Source organism: Pleuronectes platessa, chromosome 10 (genome assembly GCF_947347685.1).
Source record: "Pleuronectes platessa chromosome 10, fPlePla1.1, whole genome shotgun sequence".
Lineage (NCBI taxonomy): Eukaryota > Metazoa > Chordata > Actinopteri > Pleuronectiformes > Pleuronectidae > Pleuronectes > Pleuronectes platessa.
Genome location: NC_070635.1, coordinates 3510600 through 3529055, shown reverse-complemented (window position 1 = coordinate 3529055; position 18456 = coordinate 3510600). Strand labels below are relative to the sequence as shown.

Genomic DNA, 18456 nt, shown 5'->3' with positions numbered 1-18456 from the left:
AAACAAAAATGAAAAATCACCACTGATGCATATGTGTTCTTTGATCTTTGGCACGTGTCTCGAGGAGCGCGAGGTGTGGGCTCGTAATGCCACACGCGAGGATGAGCGGCACCATGCGGGGACATTTCACACAATTTAATTTCCATTTCGCTACTGAGGAAAAACTATAAGATACATTCAGGTGCACGGTCAAACTCAACACATATACGTGGCTGGTCGTCAAAGGCCGGAAGCATCATGACATTTGAACTATAGTTGAATCCGTGCGTAAAATGTTTCATTCCCGTGCGTAATGACACTTTTTCTTGCATAAACATCGATATTGAGTGAATAATGTTCAGTCCATTTAAATTGAGATTAGCCCGAGACTAAATAATCACTGTAATGAACAACGTCACTGTTTCCTGGTGGAAGAATGTGGCCTTTTTGGCAACATGCGTAAAACTGTGGGAAGCGCTCTGATCTTCGTGCCACAGATCTCTTCAGTCTCATTCGCACCTCAATCTCATGTGAACGCGCGTGGGAACGGCGGGAGTATCTGTTCCCTGTGTCACCGTCCTCACTGGTCTATCAGCTTTAACACGTAATAAAGTTGTAAATGCGGCGCCATTTCCCCTTTTCCCACGAGAAAGAGCAGGGGACCTCCACCCCACGTCCCCCACTTCCCTTTCGTCCCTCCACACAGAGACTGTAATCATCTGTTAAACAGATTTGGTTCAGGAAATGTATTAAATTAATTATTGATCATCAATCCTATGTGGAAAAGCTGAAAGTTATTTATATTTACCTGAGTTGTTTTTAAGCTAAAGGGTCCAAATGAAATGAGTGTGATCAGCTTCCTCTCTGGAAAGCGAAGGATTGGAGCTTCTCTTCTGCTTCTTCAATAAAAAACACATTTTTTCTTTGAGGAGACGAACATTTGGTTCAAGAGCGTTAAACGGTGAATCCAGCGGAACCCTTTGATCCACAGTGGCACGTGCGAGGGGGGTTTCAGGCACGAGCCACCTCGGATCAAAGCTCTGCATGAAGCCGCGATCAATGACTGTGATTTACAGCTCAATGAATCCTCTGGCGTGAAAGTTGTCCTATAGAGCAAGAAGCTATATGGACTATATATATATATATATAGATATGTATTGCCTGGCACATTTACTGTATGACTTTATAGATATATATATATATATACTGATTAAAGTAAATATCTCTACTACAAACTTTTTTAAAGGCAATGTTAGATGTCAAACGTAGAGACTTTAAATGTAAATGCTTGTAGTAGCATCTGAATTTTGTATAAAATGTGAATAAAATATATAACAATAAAATCAAAAAGAAGAATAGAATGTTTCATTTTGACAAGGCTGTGATAATATACTTACTGTCATAGTGGGAAAGTGGCTGTGGTGAATGCTCATGTTGACCGAGTGTCAATGAGCCTGGAAATAAATTTAAAAAATCTGCGAATGAAAAGTCATTTTATTGCATCAACAGCATTCTGATGTCTTTGTGCAACACATGAGCACTTTAAATATTTCTGCAATAATCAGAATACAACCTGGTACACATTAACACAATGTGATTACACTGGAGTGAAGCTTCAGACTGACGGGCTGGTGTGTCGGACATGTTGTCACAGAAACTTTACATTTGACAATATTCTCCTCTGGAGTAAAAAATGTCTGATGGAAATTGTTTTTTTCGTAGTTTTTTGTGACAGTCACACAGACAGACAGACAAATGGTCATGGAAACATAACTTCTATAACGGGGGTGATGATAATAATAATTTATAAAAGGCTGAGCGAAGGTGACGGGGTGGTGTTGTCTGTCTGTATTCATTTGACAGGATAATAAAATCTACCAGGAGAAACCCAGTAGATGAATCAATAACAAGTCAAGGTCGGACTCCTTCCAGCGGATGAGCTACTGATTCGGTTTGAGATAAACAAATAAAAAACCCTGTTGACGTAGCTTCATTAAAACCACTGTGAGTCATCATCACATCCTCGATTCCTATTCGCTATATGTAGCAGCGGAGGTTTCCTCTTCTCTACAAGGCCGTGTGGGTGGAGTCGGCCGTGTGGCTCGACCTCTCACCTCTGGATTTCTGCTCTGGATTCGATGAACCCACCACTGCATGTTCTGATCTACTGGGATTCTCGCTGTTTACGATTGGCAGGCGTTCTGATTGGACGGCAGCTTCTGTGGGAAGCGAAACTGCCGCTCTTTCTACGCTCTCATTGGCTGTTCTGTCTGTCACGATGATATAGTTTGGCTCTGGCTGTGGGGCACTGGAGCGACGCTGCAATGCATGCTGGGTGCAGGAAAAGGAGCGCTGCCGGGGTGCGGGTTGAGGGGACAGGAAGTGAGGCGTCGCAGCTCTGGGGACGTCGTGATGCCTGTCGCGATCCTCGTCTTCTGAGGTCACCTCCTGCAAGGTGCTGATTGGCCGAGGGGAGCGGCCCATGATTCTCGGAGGTACCAACGCTGTCGCTGATTGGTTGAGCTGAGGTCGCCAGTTCTGAGGGGAGGGGTACTGCACTCTGTTCACCGACCAATCACTGGCAAGACAAGAGAGTGAAATTAGACTGGGTCCTTAAGAAGAAATATGAAATGTGGTATCAGCGAGCACATTTCTGAAGCCTTACTTTTGTGGTGGCGGGGACATATCTCGATGCGCTACCATCCCGGAGAAGGAGGCGCTTCTTCCCGGCAGGCCTTGGGATCCGACCCACGGCGAGTACATCAGACCACGCTCATCCCAGATCATGTCGTTGGCTGAGTCTACTGTGACGGGCCCTCTCTGAATCTGGTGAGCCAGCAGGAGTTCCAGGACCTGGTGACGCATCCCCTCTCGGGCCACGTCGATCGGCCGCCGGCCCCTTCGATCGTGCAGCTCAAGGTTGGCGCCGTGAAGGAGGAGGAGTCTGGCAGTGTCGTAACAACCATGGAGGGCGGAGAGGAAGAGCGGGGTCTCGCCCTAATGGACACAATCATGAATATAACATAGAACCAAGGTGATTGAAAGATATTCAATCCACTCCACGTGTTGTAGCATGAAGACACTTTCAGGAGGTTACCTTGTTGTCTTGCAGGTCCACAGCGGCCCCGTAGCGAATGAGGGTTCTCGTTAGGGAGAGGTGGTTTACTGAACATGCCCAGTGCAGGGCCGACCTCCCTGAGAGACACAGTGTGAGTGGAGGCGAGGGGGAAGAAGGGAGGGAGTAAGTCAGCCAATGAACAACCATTACACAACAGAGTCGAGCCCAGATGGTGGAGAGAGGGAGAATGAAGGGATGAAGGGGGGGGGGGGGGGGGGGCGGGGTGAGGAGATGAACCGCTTCAGCCGGAGAGACGACAGGGACGGGAAAAAATAAATAAAAAACAAATGAGAAGAGAGAAGGACAGAGGTTTGAGAGACGTCCAAAGCAAGAGGGAAGAGGATGAGCCAAAAAGTTAATATGTCCATCGACCAGAGTTGGAGCTCTACAGCACATTAACTTGGCTCTGAGTCAGAGGACTGCAGCAGGGGAGCTGGAGGAGGAGGAGGAGGTAGAGGGAAGAGATGGAAGGTGGATGGAGGGGAGAGAGGACAGGACGGGAGAGGAGGGACACAAAAGGAGAGCGTGAGAGAGACGGGGGTAAGTCACAGCAGTTACTCAACCCCTCAGTGTACAGGTGTCAGGAAAAAAAATGGGCTGTACATGTTATCTCCAAGGTCACCTGTTCATGCATGAGATACAAATATGGCTCGAAGGATTGAAATGTGGATTCTTGGGTGGATTGAAATGAAACATGACTCCGTTCCCCCCTGAGTGAATCTCTAACCTTTTTCCTTTAAGCGTCATCACTACAAAACTTTGGATTTTAAATTTGTCGATCAGTTTTGTTTATAAGAAAATACCTTCGATCATTTTTTTCTTCAACTAATTCGTGCATGAAGAGGTTAACACAGAATGTGTCCTTCTCTGCTCCTGACATTAGAGATGATGGAGAGTTTGCAGGAAAAAGGTTGAACTGCACAGGTAATGATAGAAACTACATTTCCATACAAAACTATTATTGTTAGCTATAATATAAGTAGCATTATCGATGGTTCCTTGAATTCTTATTGTTCCCAGTGAAAATTGGCATCAAGAATCACATGGAATTACAATCGGGCTGAGGTTTGTGGTTTAGTCAGACTTTCAGGTTTGTGGTAATATGAGTAACATTACCAGTGTGGTCGGTGTTGTTGACAGGAACTCCTGCTCGTAGCAGCTCCAGAACCACCCGGTCCAGTCCGCTACGCACGGCTCGGATCAGAACCACAGACCCATCCGGGCCACACCACTCTGCCGACTGCAAACACCCCCGAACCGTGATAAATATACACCTCACATAGTACATATACACATGTATAACACTGTAAACACTTAACAGACAAATTACTTCTAAAGATGCACAATAAAAACATAAACTATATGAAACCAAAGAGACTTAAATACTGAAATAACAACATAAAATGAAATAAGTACATGAACAGACCTGTTGAGGAGGACTGAGCAGAGGAGGCGGCATGGCGTTCCTCTCCCATCCTCTAGGTGGAGCTGCGGGAGCACAATAATCATGCTTGAAGGATGTTAAGGAGTTTATTACCTGAACGAATACTACATACGTGTAAAGTGCATGCAATCATTGTGAATTGTGACAGTAATGAATCTTTCCTTTTGTTTCAATCACTGAAAAGCCTACGTTGTATGGGTCTGCGGGACTGGGAGGGTCCAGCTCTGTACTGTTTCTGGTCCGGGGTCCTGTGGTCGCAGATGGACGAGTCCTCCTGTCGTCTGGAGCATCTCGCGTTGATGTCTTCCATTGAACTCTGGGTAAAGTCTGTGTCGCTTCCTATGTCCTGGTCCCGTTTCAGAGGCCTGGAAACAAAAGCAAGGTGTTTTTGATGCTGCGTATTAAGAAGCCTCTGGCGTCGTCCCCCCCCCCCCCCACGTGGTCATTTCCTGTTCTTTTACATTTGACCCGTGCGTCACCAACGAGCTCTTCAGCGCGCCCAAACACAAAGGTTTGTTTTTGTACAATGTAAAGATGCAGTGTGTGGAAGTTTTTGGGAAAGTCAGCATAATCAGGGGGCCCTTTTCTTTTCCAACATTTTGTTTGCCATTGTTTAGAGAGACAGGAAATTAATGGAGGGAGGGAGGGGGGGAGGGAGGGGCAGTAGCAACATGACGTCCTGCTCCAATCAAACTGAGACTCTGATGTCCTTGATAAGTTAATTATAACAATTTATTTAGGCTGAATTTTCCATCTAATCAATTAATTACAACTAATCACTGAAGCACAAATGTTCCCTATAAAAGGAAGAATAACTGTAATGGACACAAGGGCAGAGATTTGCCATTTGCTTTTAGTTCCAGGCTCAAATTGTTGCATTAATAAGTTTATGAATGTTTTCTCTTTTGCAGCTACTAATAGCCTGCTGTTGTAAAATTTTGTGAAATGTCCCAGGACAAAAACTCGTACAGGATGAACTCTGTTGTTTTAGAATAAACAACATTTGTCCAGATGACATCATTCCTCCCCAGACAAAACATCCTCTCGTGTCATCTCCTCTCACCGCATTCGAATGGCGTCCTCGCCCAGCGGCTCCCTCCTCCTCTTCTTCTCCGCTTCCTTGGCTTTCTTCTTCTTGCGTAGGCTGATCTTGTCTTTGTCTCTGCTGGACCTGACCCGTGGTTCTATCTGGGCTGCGTGCGGCGTCCAGGCCTTGGCTTTGCCCTGCTCGTTGTCGGTGACGGTGGACCGGTGTCTCACCCTGTTGGTGACCTCCCTCTCCGCCCGCCGCTGCCTCACCCTCCTCACCACCAGGAACACCGCCACGGGCAGCGCCAGCAGCAAGGCCACCGCGATGGCAACCACGACCCACAGCCACACAGGACTCCGCTCTTTGAAAGAAGGATTTGACAGTTTTAATAAAGTCGCTAATGATCATTTTGGGTTAAAATTCCCCAACATCTGATAAAAAGTAAAGTTTTGAGCCATTGAGTCAAATAGTTATATTGTGTTGCAGCTCACAAAAATCCTAAACTTGCGAGAGATTCAACTAATTCTTTGAGTTAAACCTGACTTCTCTCTGAGGACACATTACAGCCTGTTAAAACAAATGGCATCATCTCATAATAAAGATATGTATGGAGCTGGAGTCATGACCAAACACGGCTACACACTGGAAATGGAAAAGTGTTTTACAATGCTTTGTTTGGATGACACAAACCTATGTGTGTGTGTTTCTGTGTGTGTGGGAGACACAGGACACGTTAGTCTACCTTTGACTTCCTCCTTCACCGGTTCCACCTCCCTGCTTCCTATTTCCTCTCGGACGCCTCTGACACTGACGACGGCCTTCAGCTCCGGGAGGGCGGGGAACGAGCTGGGCTTCAGCAACATGACGGCGCGTAGGAAACTGGCGGCCTCGGTGGCGACGGGGAAACAGGTGAGGGGCAGACGGGTGCACGGCCTGTTGTCCACTTGGAGGAAGAGGAGGGAGCTGGAGGGGGAGACAGAGGAGGAACCGGCGGGAAACAGCAACTACGTCAGTTTTGAAGCCAGTTTCATGAAGACGTTTGATTTAATCTGTAACTTTCCTCAAATCTGGAACAAAATTATTTCAACACTTGTTATTATCCTCTTAGAGAAAAATCAGCTAAATATAATTTGATAATAAGTTTGATACACATTGATTTATATCAGTGTCCCTGCTATTCCGACTGGAGTTCCCCAAGGTTCTGTGTTTGGCCTACTTTTATTTTGTCACTACTTTATTTCAGTGTTATTGTGCATGGATTTTAAACTCCTTATGCACATGATGATCTTTGCTCCCAGATGGAATTCAAAACTGCATCTAATCGAAATGGCTGTGACATTTAACTCAACACGCACCCGTTTGAGTCGGCGGGAGTTGCCTGAGCGAGCAACTCGATCAGCTGCTGAGCGTCAATGTCAAACAAGTTGGTGTTGGTGGCGAGCTGGGTGGCGCCTCTCAGTTTGAGCGGCGACTGGAGGAGGACGCTGAGCGCCCAGAGCAGGGAGCTGTTGGAGAAGGTGCCGCGTTCCAGTGGGATGTTGGTGTGAAGCACCAGCGTTCCTTTGGCCCACAGCGGGCTCTGATGGGTGAAGCAGTCGCTGCCGTCCCATCCGCAGGGGGCGCTGTTGCATCCCTGGCCGCAGTGGGAGTCGGCGTAGTGATCGCGGCAGTACTTGATGTGGTCCGGACTGGGAGCCACGATTGGGATGGATGAGAGGATATGAAGAAATAGAAATATTAGACGAAACCTTAACTTAATGTCGGTTTACAATCTTTCTTCCCCCCAGCATGTGAAAACGAGCATTTAGCATTTACCTAGCATTCCGATTTTAAACATTACATGCTGCAGGTACCAGGGAATCCATATAAATTATACACAAGTATTTAGTGTAAAGTAGCAGGTGTACAAATAAGTTGTGACTTATTTGTACACTTGCTACTTTACAGTAAATACTTAATAATGAATATGATGACAGTAGCTCTTGTTTGGGTTTTTGACCGCCAACAAAAACATCCTTTAATCTCAAGGAATAAAAGTATGAATACAAATAAGAATTATGACAATTTAAAAGGAAAACGATGATAAGCGAAACAACAACTATGTGGATGACAACAAAGGCGCTTTACTTGCAGTGGCCCCTGTCCTTCATGCAGTCGAGGCCGTCTCTCAGACACTCGGGCTCCATACAGTCTCTGTCACACGACCCGTCTCCGAACTTGTCCTTACACTTTCTGACGACTGGACACCGACCCCATGGATCCTCAGACGCAGCTGCAGACACAAACACAGAAACAGATGGAAGTGTGGTACTTTTAAGAAGTTGTTGAAGTTTAAAATGTTGTAATTGCGGTTCAGCCGAGACGTGTTCGGGCAGATGACGTCCACCCTGAGTCTGGGTCTGTTTCTTCCTGTTGCCAAATGCTTGCTGACTGTATGCACTGTTATGTTTCAATCTATAATATTGCACAGTCTCGACATTACACACTTAGCAAACAAAGCAACATATCCATTATTTCAGTTTGTTTTCAAGTCTTGCACAGTAATTAAACGGAACTGTTTTCATTAAATGTTTTATCGCAGCAGCCGCTCGGCCCCTCGTTCAAACCCCTCATTGTTTCTCAGCGCTAGCAGCTACTCATAACAATGCAGGTCAGGCCACGAAAGGTGGGTCCTGATACGGACCGTTAAAGGGAACAGGAAATGGGGCTGACATAAACAGGAAGTTACCAGGAGAAACGAATAGCAACAGGAAATGGAGTGTGGGCCGGGGACTTGATAAAGGTCGAAGGTCCTCACCACGGCAGCGGGGAATGTGATGGAGTCGGACAATGGGGTTGGCAGGTGTGAGCGGGACCATGAATTCAGAGCAGACAAAAAGGATTTGGACAATAAAGCTGAAATAAGTTTAAAAGTTAAATGTTTAATACTTCAGATCAGCAAAGAGAGAACTTCTGGTGCAGGATGAATAAAAAAATATATGTATCTATATTAAAATTAATACAGGAATACATACAAATATAATTATGACATGAATATATAATAATTTAAAGAAATATCAATTTTATAACAATGTTTGTAAGTAAATCAAGACATTAACACTTCAACTGAAAAAAGTTTCAAGAAATCCTTTATTCTGTATAATATTATGAAGTGAAAATACAAACTACATGAGTCTGAGCTTTCTTAAAAGTCCTTAAAAACAGTAATAATTAATTCAACACAGTTTGGGGAGCAAAACATGTCACTAGATTCAACTCCTTTGAATCTGGATAAAAATAAACAAAACAAACGGATGCATCTGTTGAGAATAAAGTGACTGACTCACCTCCACACGTCCAGCTCAGTCCCAGCAGAAGAAACATCCTCCGAGCCAACATCTTCATGCCGCCAGCTGTGGGCCTCCTCTTCTTCTTCTTCTTCTTCTTCTTCTTCTTCTTCTTCTTCTTCTTCTTCTTCTTCTTCTTCTTCTTCTTCTTCTTCTTCTTCTTCTTCTTCTTCTTCTTCTTCTTCTTCTTCTTCTTCTTCTTCTTCTCCTGACTCGGGCCTCATCCAGATGTTAAAACGTGTCTCTGACCTGCAGCAGCTCGGCTCTGACTCACAGAGCTTCACGCTGCTGTGAATCTGTGAAGCCAGGAACCCCTCTGCTCACAATGAACAGTTAACTCCGATCTGAAGTCGCCCAATTCCATCACCACCGCCTCCGACACCTTCTGACACCACCCAGCCCTCTCGCTTCACTCGCTCTCTTTTTTCCCCTTTTTCTCAGAGGCCCTGCGGATATCTGGACAACTTCCTGCCACTGTTTGGAGAAGAATAGGAGGGCGACGACCCTGTGTGCGTGTGCTTGTGTGTGTTGGACGAGTGTTTTTTTTTTTATTGTAGCGTTCAGTGTGTGAGCGGACAGCATCATTTGAATTTGACCTTTTCAAACAATTGCTGACCCACATACACATACATCTGTCTTATCCAGTTGCTGAGTCTTAAAAAGTTAGACTGTGAACGTTCTGCCTCGGAAAAGTTCTTCTGTGATTTGTTCTTATTCAAGTCGCAGAAATAAATAAAACCGTGAGCACCTGGTTGTGTTGTTCTTTTCAAACATCTGACTTTCACCTCTCGTTTGTGTTGTAATTCAATTGCTGATGTAATGTTCCCCCTCCACTCTGAGCAGCTGCTGTCGGTTTTGATTCCACGTTAGGGGCTCGGCAGCTCTGGATTTCTTTCTGGCTGTGTCCTCCGGTTCTGGAGGTCTGGGTTTCTCTTTCACTTGTTCTGCGAAAAAACAAGTGTCATTTACATTAAAGCAGAACTGAAAATGGATTGAATCAGCTGATATATCGTTAGCTGATTGATTGTTTAATCAATCGCTAAAAATCAACAAAATCAATACAGTATCCAATAAAAAAAAATATTGTCCAATAAATAATCTGTTTCCTGTCTGTTCTGACAGATGAAAAATTATATTATCTCTATTGTGGCATTTACGCTCTGTCATTTCTTTTTAATAATTTATTAGATGATATAACAATAGCAGATTTATTGATCAACTCGTGTGGAGCATAACTGTGGTAAAACTGCAATTTAACTTATTAACTAAATTGTGGAATTGGTCAACACTCACCCTGGTTGACTCCAACAGTAACTGACTCTATAAAAATGTAAGTAGAAGTAACGATAGGTGTCACATTAATATTGCGGAGTAAAACGTGAACTTTCTATCTGAAATGTAGACGACTAATATTATAAAGTAGCAGAAATAAAAGATAAGTAAAGTAAAGCTAGTAAAATATATTAAGTAAAACCACCTCCAAATTGTAACCTCCCCTTTTAATTAATCACACCTATCATACACATCAGATAGAAGTTTCTGAAATATACATAAAAGGAAACATTAGTGATTTATAGAGGCTTCTTAAAATAGTGAGAACAAATTTAGACTTGTTCATCCCATTCTTCTCACATGAAAGCAGAGGAGAAGGAAGGAAGCTATCAGGGAGTTCAAAGTATCTGTTGGACGTCTCAGTCTCACACTTTAGTGTCTTAATGCGACTCAAGGTCAGATCAGACCTCCGAGCAAAGGCCACATCCAGCCGCAGCTTGAGATGAGGTGACATACTATGAAGTAATTGACTTGTTTGCTGCAGTTTATAACAAAATAAAAGCAAGAAACATTTGAGAAATGTTTTTTTTCCCAGACAAAATGATTTAAATGTCAAAACGTTTAATAATTCACTTTCTCTACAGGATCAGCTCATTCAATTAACTGAGTAGTTCAACTATATTTCAGTTTATGGGAGTAGTAGTTTCTGGGTCTATAATGAAGTAATGAAGTTACCGTACACAGAGCTGTGTGTTTACTGTACTCAGGAGGTGGTGGTTGTGTAATTAGAGACCAGACAGCAGAGTTTTGAGCAACCTGAACTGGTTTATCCAGATCTGACACACAAATAAGAACACAAATACATAAATATATATATCTATGATAAAGACAGTCTTTGAAAACATTAATGTATATAAAACTTATGTTGAATAGAAATCCACTATTTACATAAATGAGGGTAGATTTGTTGTTAAATGAACAAACAAGGGGAGTAAGGACATTTTATTTTATATTAAAACATGTGAAAGTACATGAAAAGCACAGGTGTAAATGAAATTAATGGGAGCCTTGAATGGAACCTATTATTATTATTATTATTATTATTATTATTATTATTATTATTTTTATTATTAAGTCAAAATGTCTGAACATGAGAACAGGGCCTGTGACGCTCCGGCAGTTTCAGCTTCTGGCCACACGATGTCACTGTCGTAGCGCTTGGAGGTGCACGCCACACACATGAACTGACCGGAGGAACAGAACTACACGCAACCGTGTTGATGTTTAATAGCATAGTTTATTAAAGCAGGAACAGATTAAACTACAGGACAATAATCAATAACAACCTCGTGGTTCTTCGTCCTCCACACCGAAGGGACTTCCCGTCGAGAGGGACTATAAACAGTTAACTTTCGGTTTCACTCCGACTCACACGCACACACACACACACACACAGACAGACACACTCCTCTGCCTCCACCGAGCAAGACGCTGCTCGTGGAACTAACAGGTTTACATTTGCTCCGAATAATATCCTCAGTGTTTTATTTAAAATAATCTCAGGCGAGAAACACGCGTGTGACTTCACGAGCTCGAGAAGGTAAGTTTCATTTAATGTCGTTGTGCTGAAGGTTTAGTTCGCTAGCTAACGATGCTACATGTACTGTGAGGTAGCATAAAGTGTGACTTCAGGAAGTAATATACAGTTAGTGTGTCCGTGTGTGTGTGTGTGTGTGTGTGTGTGTGCATGTGTGTGTATATGTGTGTGTATCCTGGTTGTCTCCGTGGAACTTTTCTATAAGAGGAAACACTAAATTTGAATTAACCCTTAATAAGGAATAAGATGTATGTGTTTGTGTGCGCGCGTGTGTGTGTGTGTGTGTGTGTATACGTGTGTGTACGTGTGTGTCTATTCTGGTTGTCTCCGTGGGACCTTTTCTATAAGAGGAAACACTTAATTTGAATTAACCCTCTTAAAGAATAAGAAGTGTGTATGTGTGTGCTTGTGTGTATGTGTGTGCACGTGTGTGTGTCCGTGTGTGTGCGCGCTGTAGCCGTTTCACAGAAATCAGCAGTGCAGGAGAAAATGAAAGTAACCGAGCAGCAGCAAACAGAAAGTAACTTTGTCAGTCAAGTGGATTAAACTGCAAAGTGTGAAGTTTAGTTCATGTCCTTACAAATGTGCAAATAGGAAAGTGAAATCTCCGAATACACATCAACATGTACCAGCACATTTATTCAATATTTATTATACTATTTAAAACGTAGTTATAGACTGTTTAGGTCAGGTTTGCTGATCCTGTGCAGTTATTTAAAAAGTCATCTTTATCTCTTTATGTGAACCATGTCTGTCTCTGTGTTATGCACTTTAATGGACCCTGTATTGTGTGTGTGTCTGTGTGTGTGTGTGTATCTTCTATTTAGCATTTGATATGAACTTCTGCACCTCTGTTTTTAACTTTTTTGTGGCCCTGTAGATCAAATTTTTTTGACATAGTCTAGCCTTGGTTTATGTAATTAAAAGAGTTGTGTTGGTTTGACCCCCCCCCATTTCTCTTGTATTTGCAGGACCTGGGCATGATGCAGAAGATGAGTTGCTTCTTCCCCCTGCTCTTGGTGTGCTTGGACGTGTGTGCGCTGCACGCCATCAGCCTGGCCCAGCTCTCGCCTCTCTTCATCTCCCACCCACTCCTCACGCTGTGGGGGGCCGGGCTGATCCGGGCCTTCCTCCTCATCTCCCTCACCTTCGCCCACCCTGGAGCCCAGTGGATGAGCAGCTTCGGGGGGCTCCAGAGCTTAGGGGTCCTCTGCCTCCACTTTCCAATATACACAACTCTTCTGCGGGTGCTCGGGCTGTCCACCATGGAGGAACTGTGGGGGTGGCACTCATGGGAAAGGGTGGGTGGCTTTGCTGGCTCGATAAAACTCTGCATAAGATCATTTATTGTGTTTCAATTTGGAAGTTTACAGAATATTGTAAATGCTTTTTGCTTCAGAGAGTTCTGACAACGAATGTTTGTGAAACAGTTTTTGAGCCAATCACAGCTTGAGTCTTGAGCAGGAAACTGACTGAAAACAAAACGAAACCAGTGTGAAATTTGGCCCGATAAGATAAGAAGCACGATATTAATCACTCTGTGGATCATACAAGATAAACTTTGGAACCAAGAAGGCTGTTTATTACTTTAATGCATTTCCTCTTTATCCTTCCTTTTTGGCAGGCACAGAAAGAGAGGTGATGTGTTTTCTTATCGAGTATTAAACCTGTGATATCTTTCTGCAGGTGCTACAGGGTTATGTTGTGACAGCAGTGGCCTGGCTCTACTGGAGCCAATACGCGTCCTCTCTTCTAATCTCCTCGGGCCGATACATCTCATCTCTGTTCACGAGGACGCCCTCTGAGAAGCCTGAACAGGAAACCATCACCCTTCTGAGCAGACTGATGGGATACCTGAAGCCATATAAGTGGCGCTTCGTTGTGGTTCTGTCACTCGTGTTTGTGTCTTCTTATGGTAAGTGACACAACAGTTTGATTTAGATAAAAGGTGTGGAGTTTATTTTCTACATAGTACCAAGCTGATATTAAAACAGGCCGCGGGACTAAATGATCAATGAGCGTGTTATCGATTAGCTCTGATCGGTTCTGATCTCATGACTGAAGAAATGAATAATGATCTTCTGACCTCAGGTGAGATGGCTATCCCTCAGTACAGCGGTCGCATGGCTGACTGGATCTCTAATGAAGAATCACCTGATGCGTTCACAGAGGCAATCATCTTCATGACATTAATGACCTTCGCCAGGTAATGTCATGTTTAAGCCTTATATCTTTATTAAATACCAGAATTTGTTAAGTTTAGGTCTCTGTCTCTTGTCATTTTCACTGGGATATAGCAATTTTATTCAGGTAGTCATTTAGGTGAAGTATCATTATATTTATCTATATATATGTTACTGGCTTCAGATTTCTTTCATATAAAAAAAAAAATGCATTATCATATAATCATGTCCAACTGAAGTGATACAGTATTTTTAAGATTTACTACCTAAAATTATCGAGCTTTGTGTGTTTATGCAGATGGTGACACGTAAAAAATCTGCCAACTCATGGCTTAGAAAGGGAATCTAATTTGCTGTATTTCTATATATTCTATATATATATATATGTGTTGTGTACTTTACACTGTAATGTGTCTCCTGTCGTATGTTCCAGCGCTGTCCTGGAGTTTGTAGGTGACCTCATCTACAATGTCACCATGAGCAACATCCACACCTCAGTGCAGGAAGTTGTCTTCCAGGCCGTGTTGAAACAGGATATAACTTTCTTTGATGCCCATAAGACTGGTAAACGACTGACCACACAAAGTTATCTTTAAATAAAAAGCCCGTCGCACAATCGACCATTGTGAATAAAACTAACGACCCAACTTTCCTCTCAGGTGAACTGGTTTCCCGCATCACCACAGACGCCAATAAATTGAGCGAGGCGCTGAGCGAGGAACTGAGTCTTGTGATGTGGTACACGGCACGTTTTCTCTTCCTCTTGTTCTTCATGGTGAGCCAGTCCTGGAAAATGACCTTGTTCACTTGCATGGGACTGCCCATCATCTGGGTCATACCAAAACTCATCGGGCAATTCCACCAGGTAAACATAAATCTACGCTATATATTGTATGTAGAGTGAATTCCTCCCACCAAGGCCCAACACTCCCCATAAAATTGAAGTTAATTTCATACACTCATAGATACCAGTCCCCAGAATGCAGTGTAGATACAATTATCATCACAAAAGAGGATTTCATTTCTTAAAACACATTATTAACTCATTTTTTAATCGTTTTTAATCTGTCTCAGACTATTGCTATAAAAGTTCAGGAGTCACTGGCTAAGGCCAACCAGGTGGCCACAGAGACCTTCTCCAACATGAAGACAGTGAGGAGTTTTGCCAACGAGGACGGCGAGACAGAGAGGTACAGACGGCAGCTGGAGGACACTTACAGCCTGAACAAAAAGGAAGCTGTTGGCTATGCGGCCTCTACCTGGTCCAACAGCGTGAGTCGAATGTCTGAAATGTCTCAGTGAGGTTGCTGCCTGCAACTTGCCATTGAGACTCTTAAGATCTTGGAATGCAGGCCGTCGACAGCGGAATAATTGTCTTTTATGTTCTCCCAGATCACCACATTGGCCCTGAAGGTGTTTATTCTGTACTACGGAGGGACTCTTGTGACCAGAGGGACTGTCAGCAGTGGGGACCTGGTGTCCTTCATCCTTTACGAGCTACAGTTTGCCTCTGCTGTTGAGGTGAGCCGCACGCCAAGAAGCAGCTCATCATTTTGTAGTCCACAGTCGTATCAGCAAGTGCCCAGTTTTGCTTGACCTTCACTTCTCTTCCAGGGTGTCATGCGTGCTTACCCGGATGTGAGGAAGGCAATCGGTGGCTCTCAAAAGATCTTTGAGTATTTGGATAGAAAACCTCAGACACCCCCAGATGGCACCTTGGCCCCGGAAACTCTTCAGGGACACATTCAATTCAAGAATGTCCGATTTTCTTACCCTGTCACAGCCGAGGAAAATAAAATTGTGCTGAAGGTGTGTGTGTATTTATGTTTATCTCCTGTGCATTAATTATATTAACAATTTAAGTGATTTTCTCCTTCAATTAAACATTATCCTCTCTTCCAATAGGATGTGTCGCTGGAGCTAAAACCAGGTCAAACCACTGCCCTTGTCGGGCTCAACAGATCAGGGAAGACGACCTGCGTCAAACTGCTCGAGAGGTTTTATCAGCCCCAAGCAGGGGAGATCCAGCTGGATGGAAAACCACTGCAGAGCTACAAAGACCAGTACCTACACGACAAGGTGGGTCAGCAGCAAGTTCAGCTGGTGCCTGAAGAGAGTTTAGTTAGATGAGTCGATTTAATCCCGTGAGTAGTTGTTCATTCTTTACAAAGAGGAGATCTGTTTTCTTTAAAAATAGAGTACATTTGTGTAAATATTCCTACATTACCACTAAAAAAACAATGTAAAAAAATGTAAACATGCAACACTTTAATACGTCATCATATTGCAAACATTGAAATTTGAAAATGATATTTAAGTCGCTCAGAGCTGTAAACAAGGAAAGAAGATAGTATTTGAGAAGGTGAATCACAATTTCATCGGATCCTTCTACTCTGTTAACATATCTTAGCTTCAGCTGTGACGACCATACAGCCACTAACTGTTCCCTCCTCATCCTCTGTGTTCATAGATTGCCGTGGTGAGCCAGGATTGTGTGCTGTTTGGTCGCTCGGTGCGGGAGAACATCAAGTACGGCTACGAGGACGCCTCTGATGAGGAGATGCACCGCGCTGCCAAGCTGGCGAGCGCCCACGACTTCATCATGGGGCTGCCAAGTCAATATGACACAGGTTCAGAGCGGGACTTTCTACTTTATGGAAGAAATTAGAATGATTTTTCATGTTAATTTAAATTCTTAGATGCTTGCACAGAAAATAGAACATATGCCTGTAATGATGAGGAACTGTTTCCGTCAAGCTGTCGGACCAGATATTAAATCAGATATTTTGTCTCGTGGGGCTTAACAAGGTTGCTTATCCTTAACCCTCAACAAGAGAAGCGAGGTGGTTGAGATGCTGGGTTGTGTTCACAGGATTGTTCAATCTTCACTTACACAACTACAGCAAGCACCATAGGAAAAAGTGACACAATGCATTCATAAATTCTGGGTTAGTCCATCTATCAGTTTTCTGACACCTACCTGGGAAAATAACTAATTCAGGGCACTATTGTCCCTGCTGGTCTTTCAGTTGTATTCTATGTGGTGTTAAAACGCCTTATAGAAACTATGAGACCTGCTGACAGCAGTGGAGGAACTAATACATTTAATTAAGTGCACTTGAAACCAAAAGCACTCGGGCTCTTGTGATCTTGCAGAATTCAATATACACTGTTCCCCAAGTAAGTACATGGAAACAGTATGTCGTTCTGTTGTATAGATGCCGGAGAGAAGGGGGGGCAGGTAGCTGGAGGCCAGAAGCAGCGCATCTCCATTGCCAGAGCTTTAATCAGACGTCCCAAAATTCTGATACTTGACAACGCCACCAGTGACTTGGATGTAGAGAATGAACACCAGGTAGGAAATGATTGTGTTTCACACGTTGTTTTGCTCCTGACTTGTCTCTTCTTCTCTTCATATAACAGCAAGTCATGGTTGTACTCAACAGGTCTACCAGGCTTTGTTGAACCAAACCAACCGCTGCACCGTGCTGCTGATTTCCAACCAGATGAATGTTGTAGAGAAGGCCAATCATATAGTGGTCCTCAGTGAGGGGGTGATACAGGAGGAGGGCAGCCATGGTGAGCTGCTGGAGAAAGGCGGCCTTTATGCTGACATGGTGAGAAAGTACAATATGGGCTTTCAGCGCAAAGAGGAGGAGAGGAACGATGCACAGTCATGATGTCTCTGGGTCCCCAAGGAGCCAGAGAAGTCAAGCTACAGAGGGGTTGCTGGTTGAAAGTCTGGACGTGAAGGTGTCGAAACTCCAGCTACACTTTAAGTTTATTGTTAAACAACACTTATTGTGTTGATATAGAGTTGTGCCTTCTTGTGGGAAGAGTGGGGAGAGCGTGGCCTAGGGGATAGAGCGGGTACTCTGCAACAAGAAGGTTGCCGGTTTGAATCCCACTCTATCCCATCTGCATGCCTAAGTGTCCTTGGCAAGATACTGAATCCCTAAATGGCCCCTCATTAATGCTGAGTGTTCTAAAAAAAAATGTAAGTCGCTTTGGATAAAATGACATGTAATGTAATTGTGCCTCCTTGCACCTTGGAAGAAGAGAAAGGACCAACTTAGATAGTGTTATAGGTGTATAATATTACACTTAATTATATGATTCCATGATATAAATAGGGTTGGTTTTGAATGAGAATCATCAGCTGCATTTTTCCATTCAACTTTCTGCCCTTTAACACACTGTGGTAGTAAATATTGTGCGTTGCCTTTTCTCGGCCAGGTGCATGACAGAAGGAGCTGAGGGTTGATCTGCTTTATCTACTTTCATAATTTATGATCTTAATGCACTCTAGAGTTGTTTATGATGTTTCATATTGCACTATTTACAAATAAGTTTTCCTAAACGTTTTGGCTGTATATATATTAGTATTTTTTTTTTTTTATTTGTCAAATGTTTAATCCAACTTTTCCCTGTATTAATGTGGTAAGTAAATTAAAGTTAGTACTTTGTTTGCCTCCCTTTAGTTATGACAATAAATAATTTGAATTAA

The 18456-nt window shown here is 43.4% G+C and overlaps 2 protein-coding genes across 2 annotated transcripts; one reads left to right on the top strand and one right to left on the bottom strand.

The window, feature by feature from the left end:
• Positions 1–1455: 1455 nt before the first annotated feature.
• notchl (notch receptor, like) lies at positions 1456–9332 on the bottom strand. The gene is made up of 11 exons (XM_053432660.1): positions 8898–9332; positions 7699–7843; positions 6927–7259; positions 6314–6534; positions 5605–5932; positions 4731–4906; positions 4524–4585; positions 4214–4337; positions 3077–3174; positions 2645–2976; positions 1456–2557 (listed from the first exon to the last, which is right to left on the bottom strand). The coding sequence occupies exons 1-11, from the start codon at positions 8953–8955 to the stop codon at positions 2047–2049; spliced, it is 2388 nt and encodes a 795-aa protein (XP_053288635.1). The 5' UTR covers positions 8956–9332; the 3' UTR covers positions 1456–2046.
• Positions 9333–11429: 2097 nt separating this feature from the next.
• On the top strand, positions 11430–18456 carry tap1 (transporter 1, ATP-binding cassette, sub-family B (MDR/TAP)). The gene is made up of 13 exons (XM_053432662.1): positions 11430–11769; positions 12738–13067; positions 13453–13681; positions 13858–13972; positions 14383–14513; positions 14609–14814; positions 15024–15221; positions 15342–15470; positions 15564–15758; positions 15855–16028; positions 16420–16579; positions 17168–17304; positions 17396–18456. Exons 2-13 carry the CDS (start codon positions 12747–12749, stop codon positions 17627–17629), a joined length of 2229 nt encoding a protein of 742 aa, XP_053288637.1. The 5' UTR covers positions 11430–11769; positions 12738–12746; the 3' UTR covers positions 17630–18456.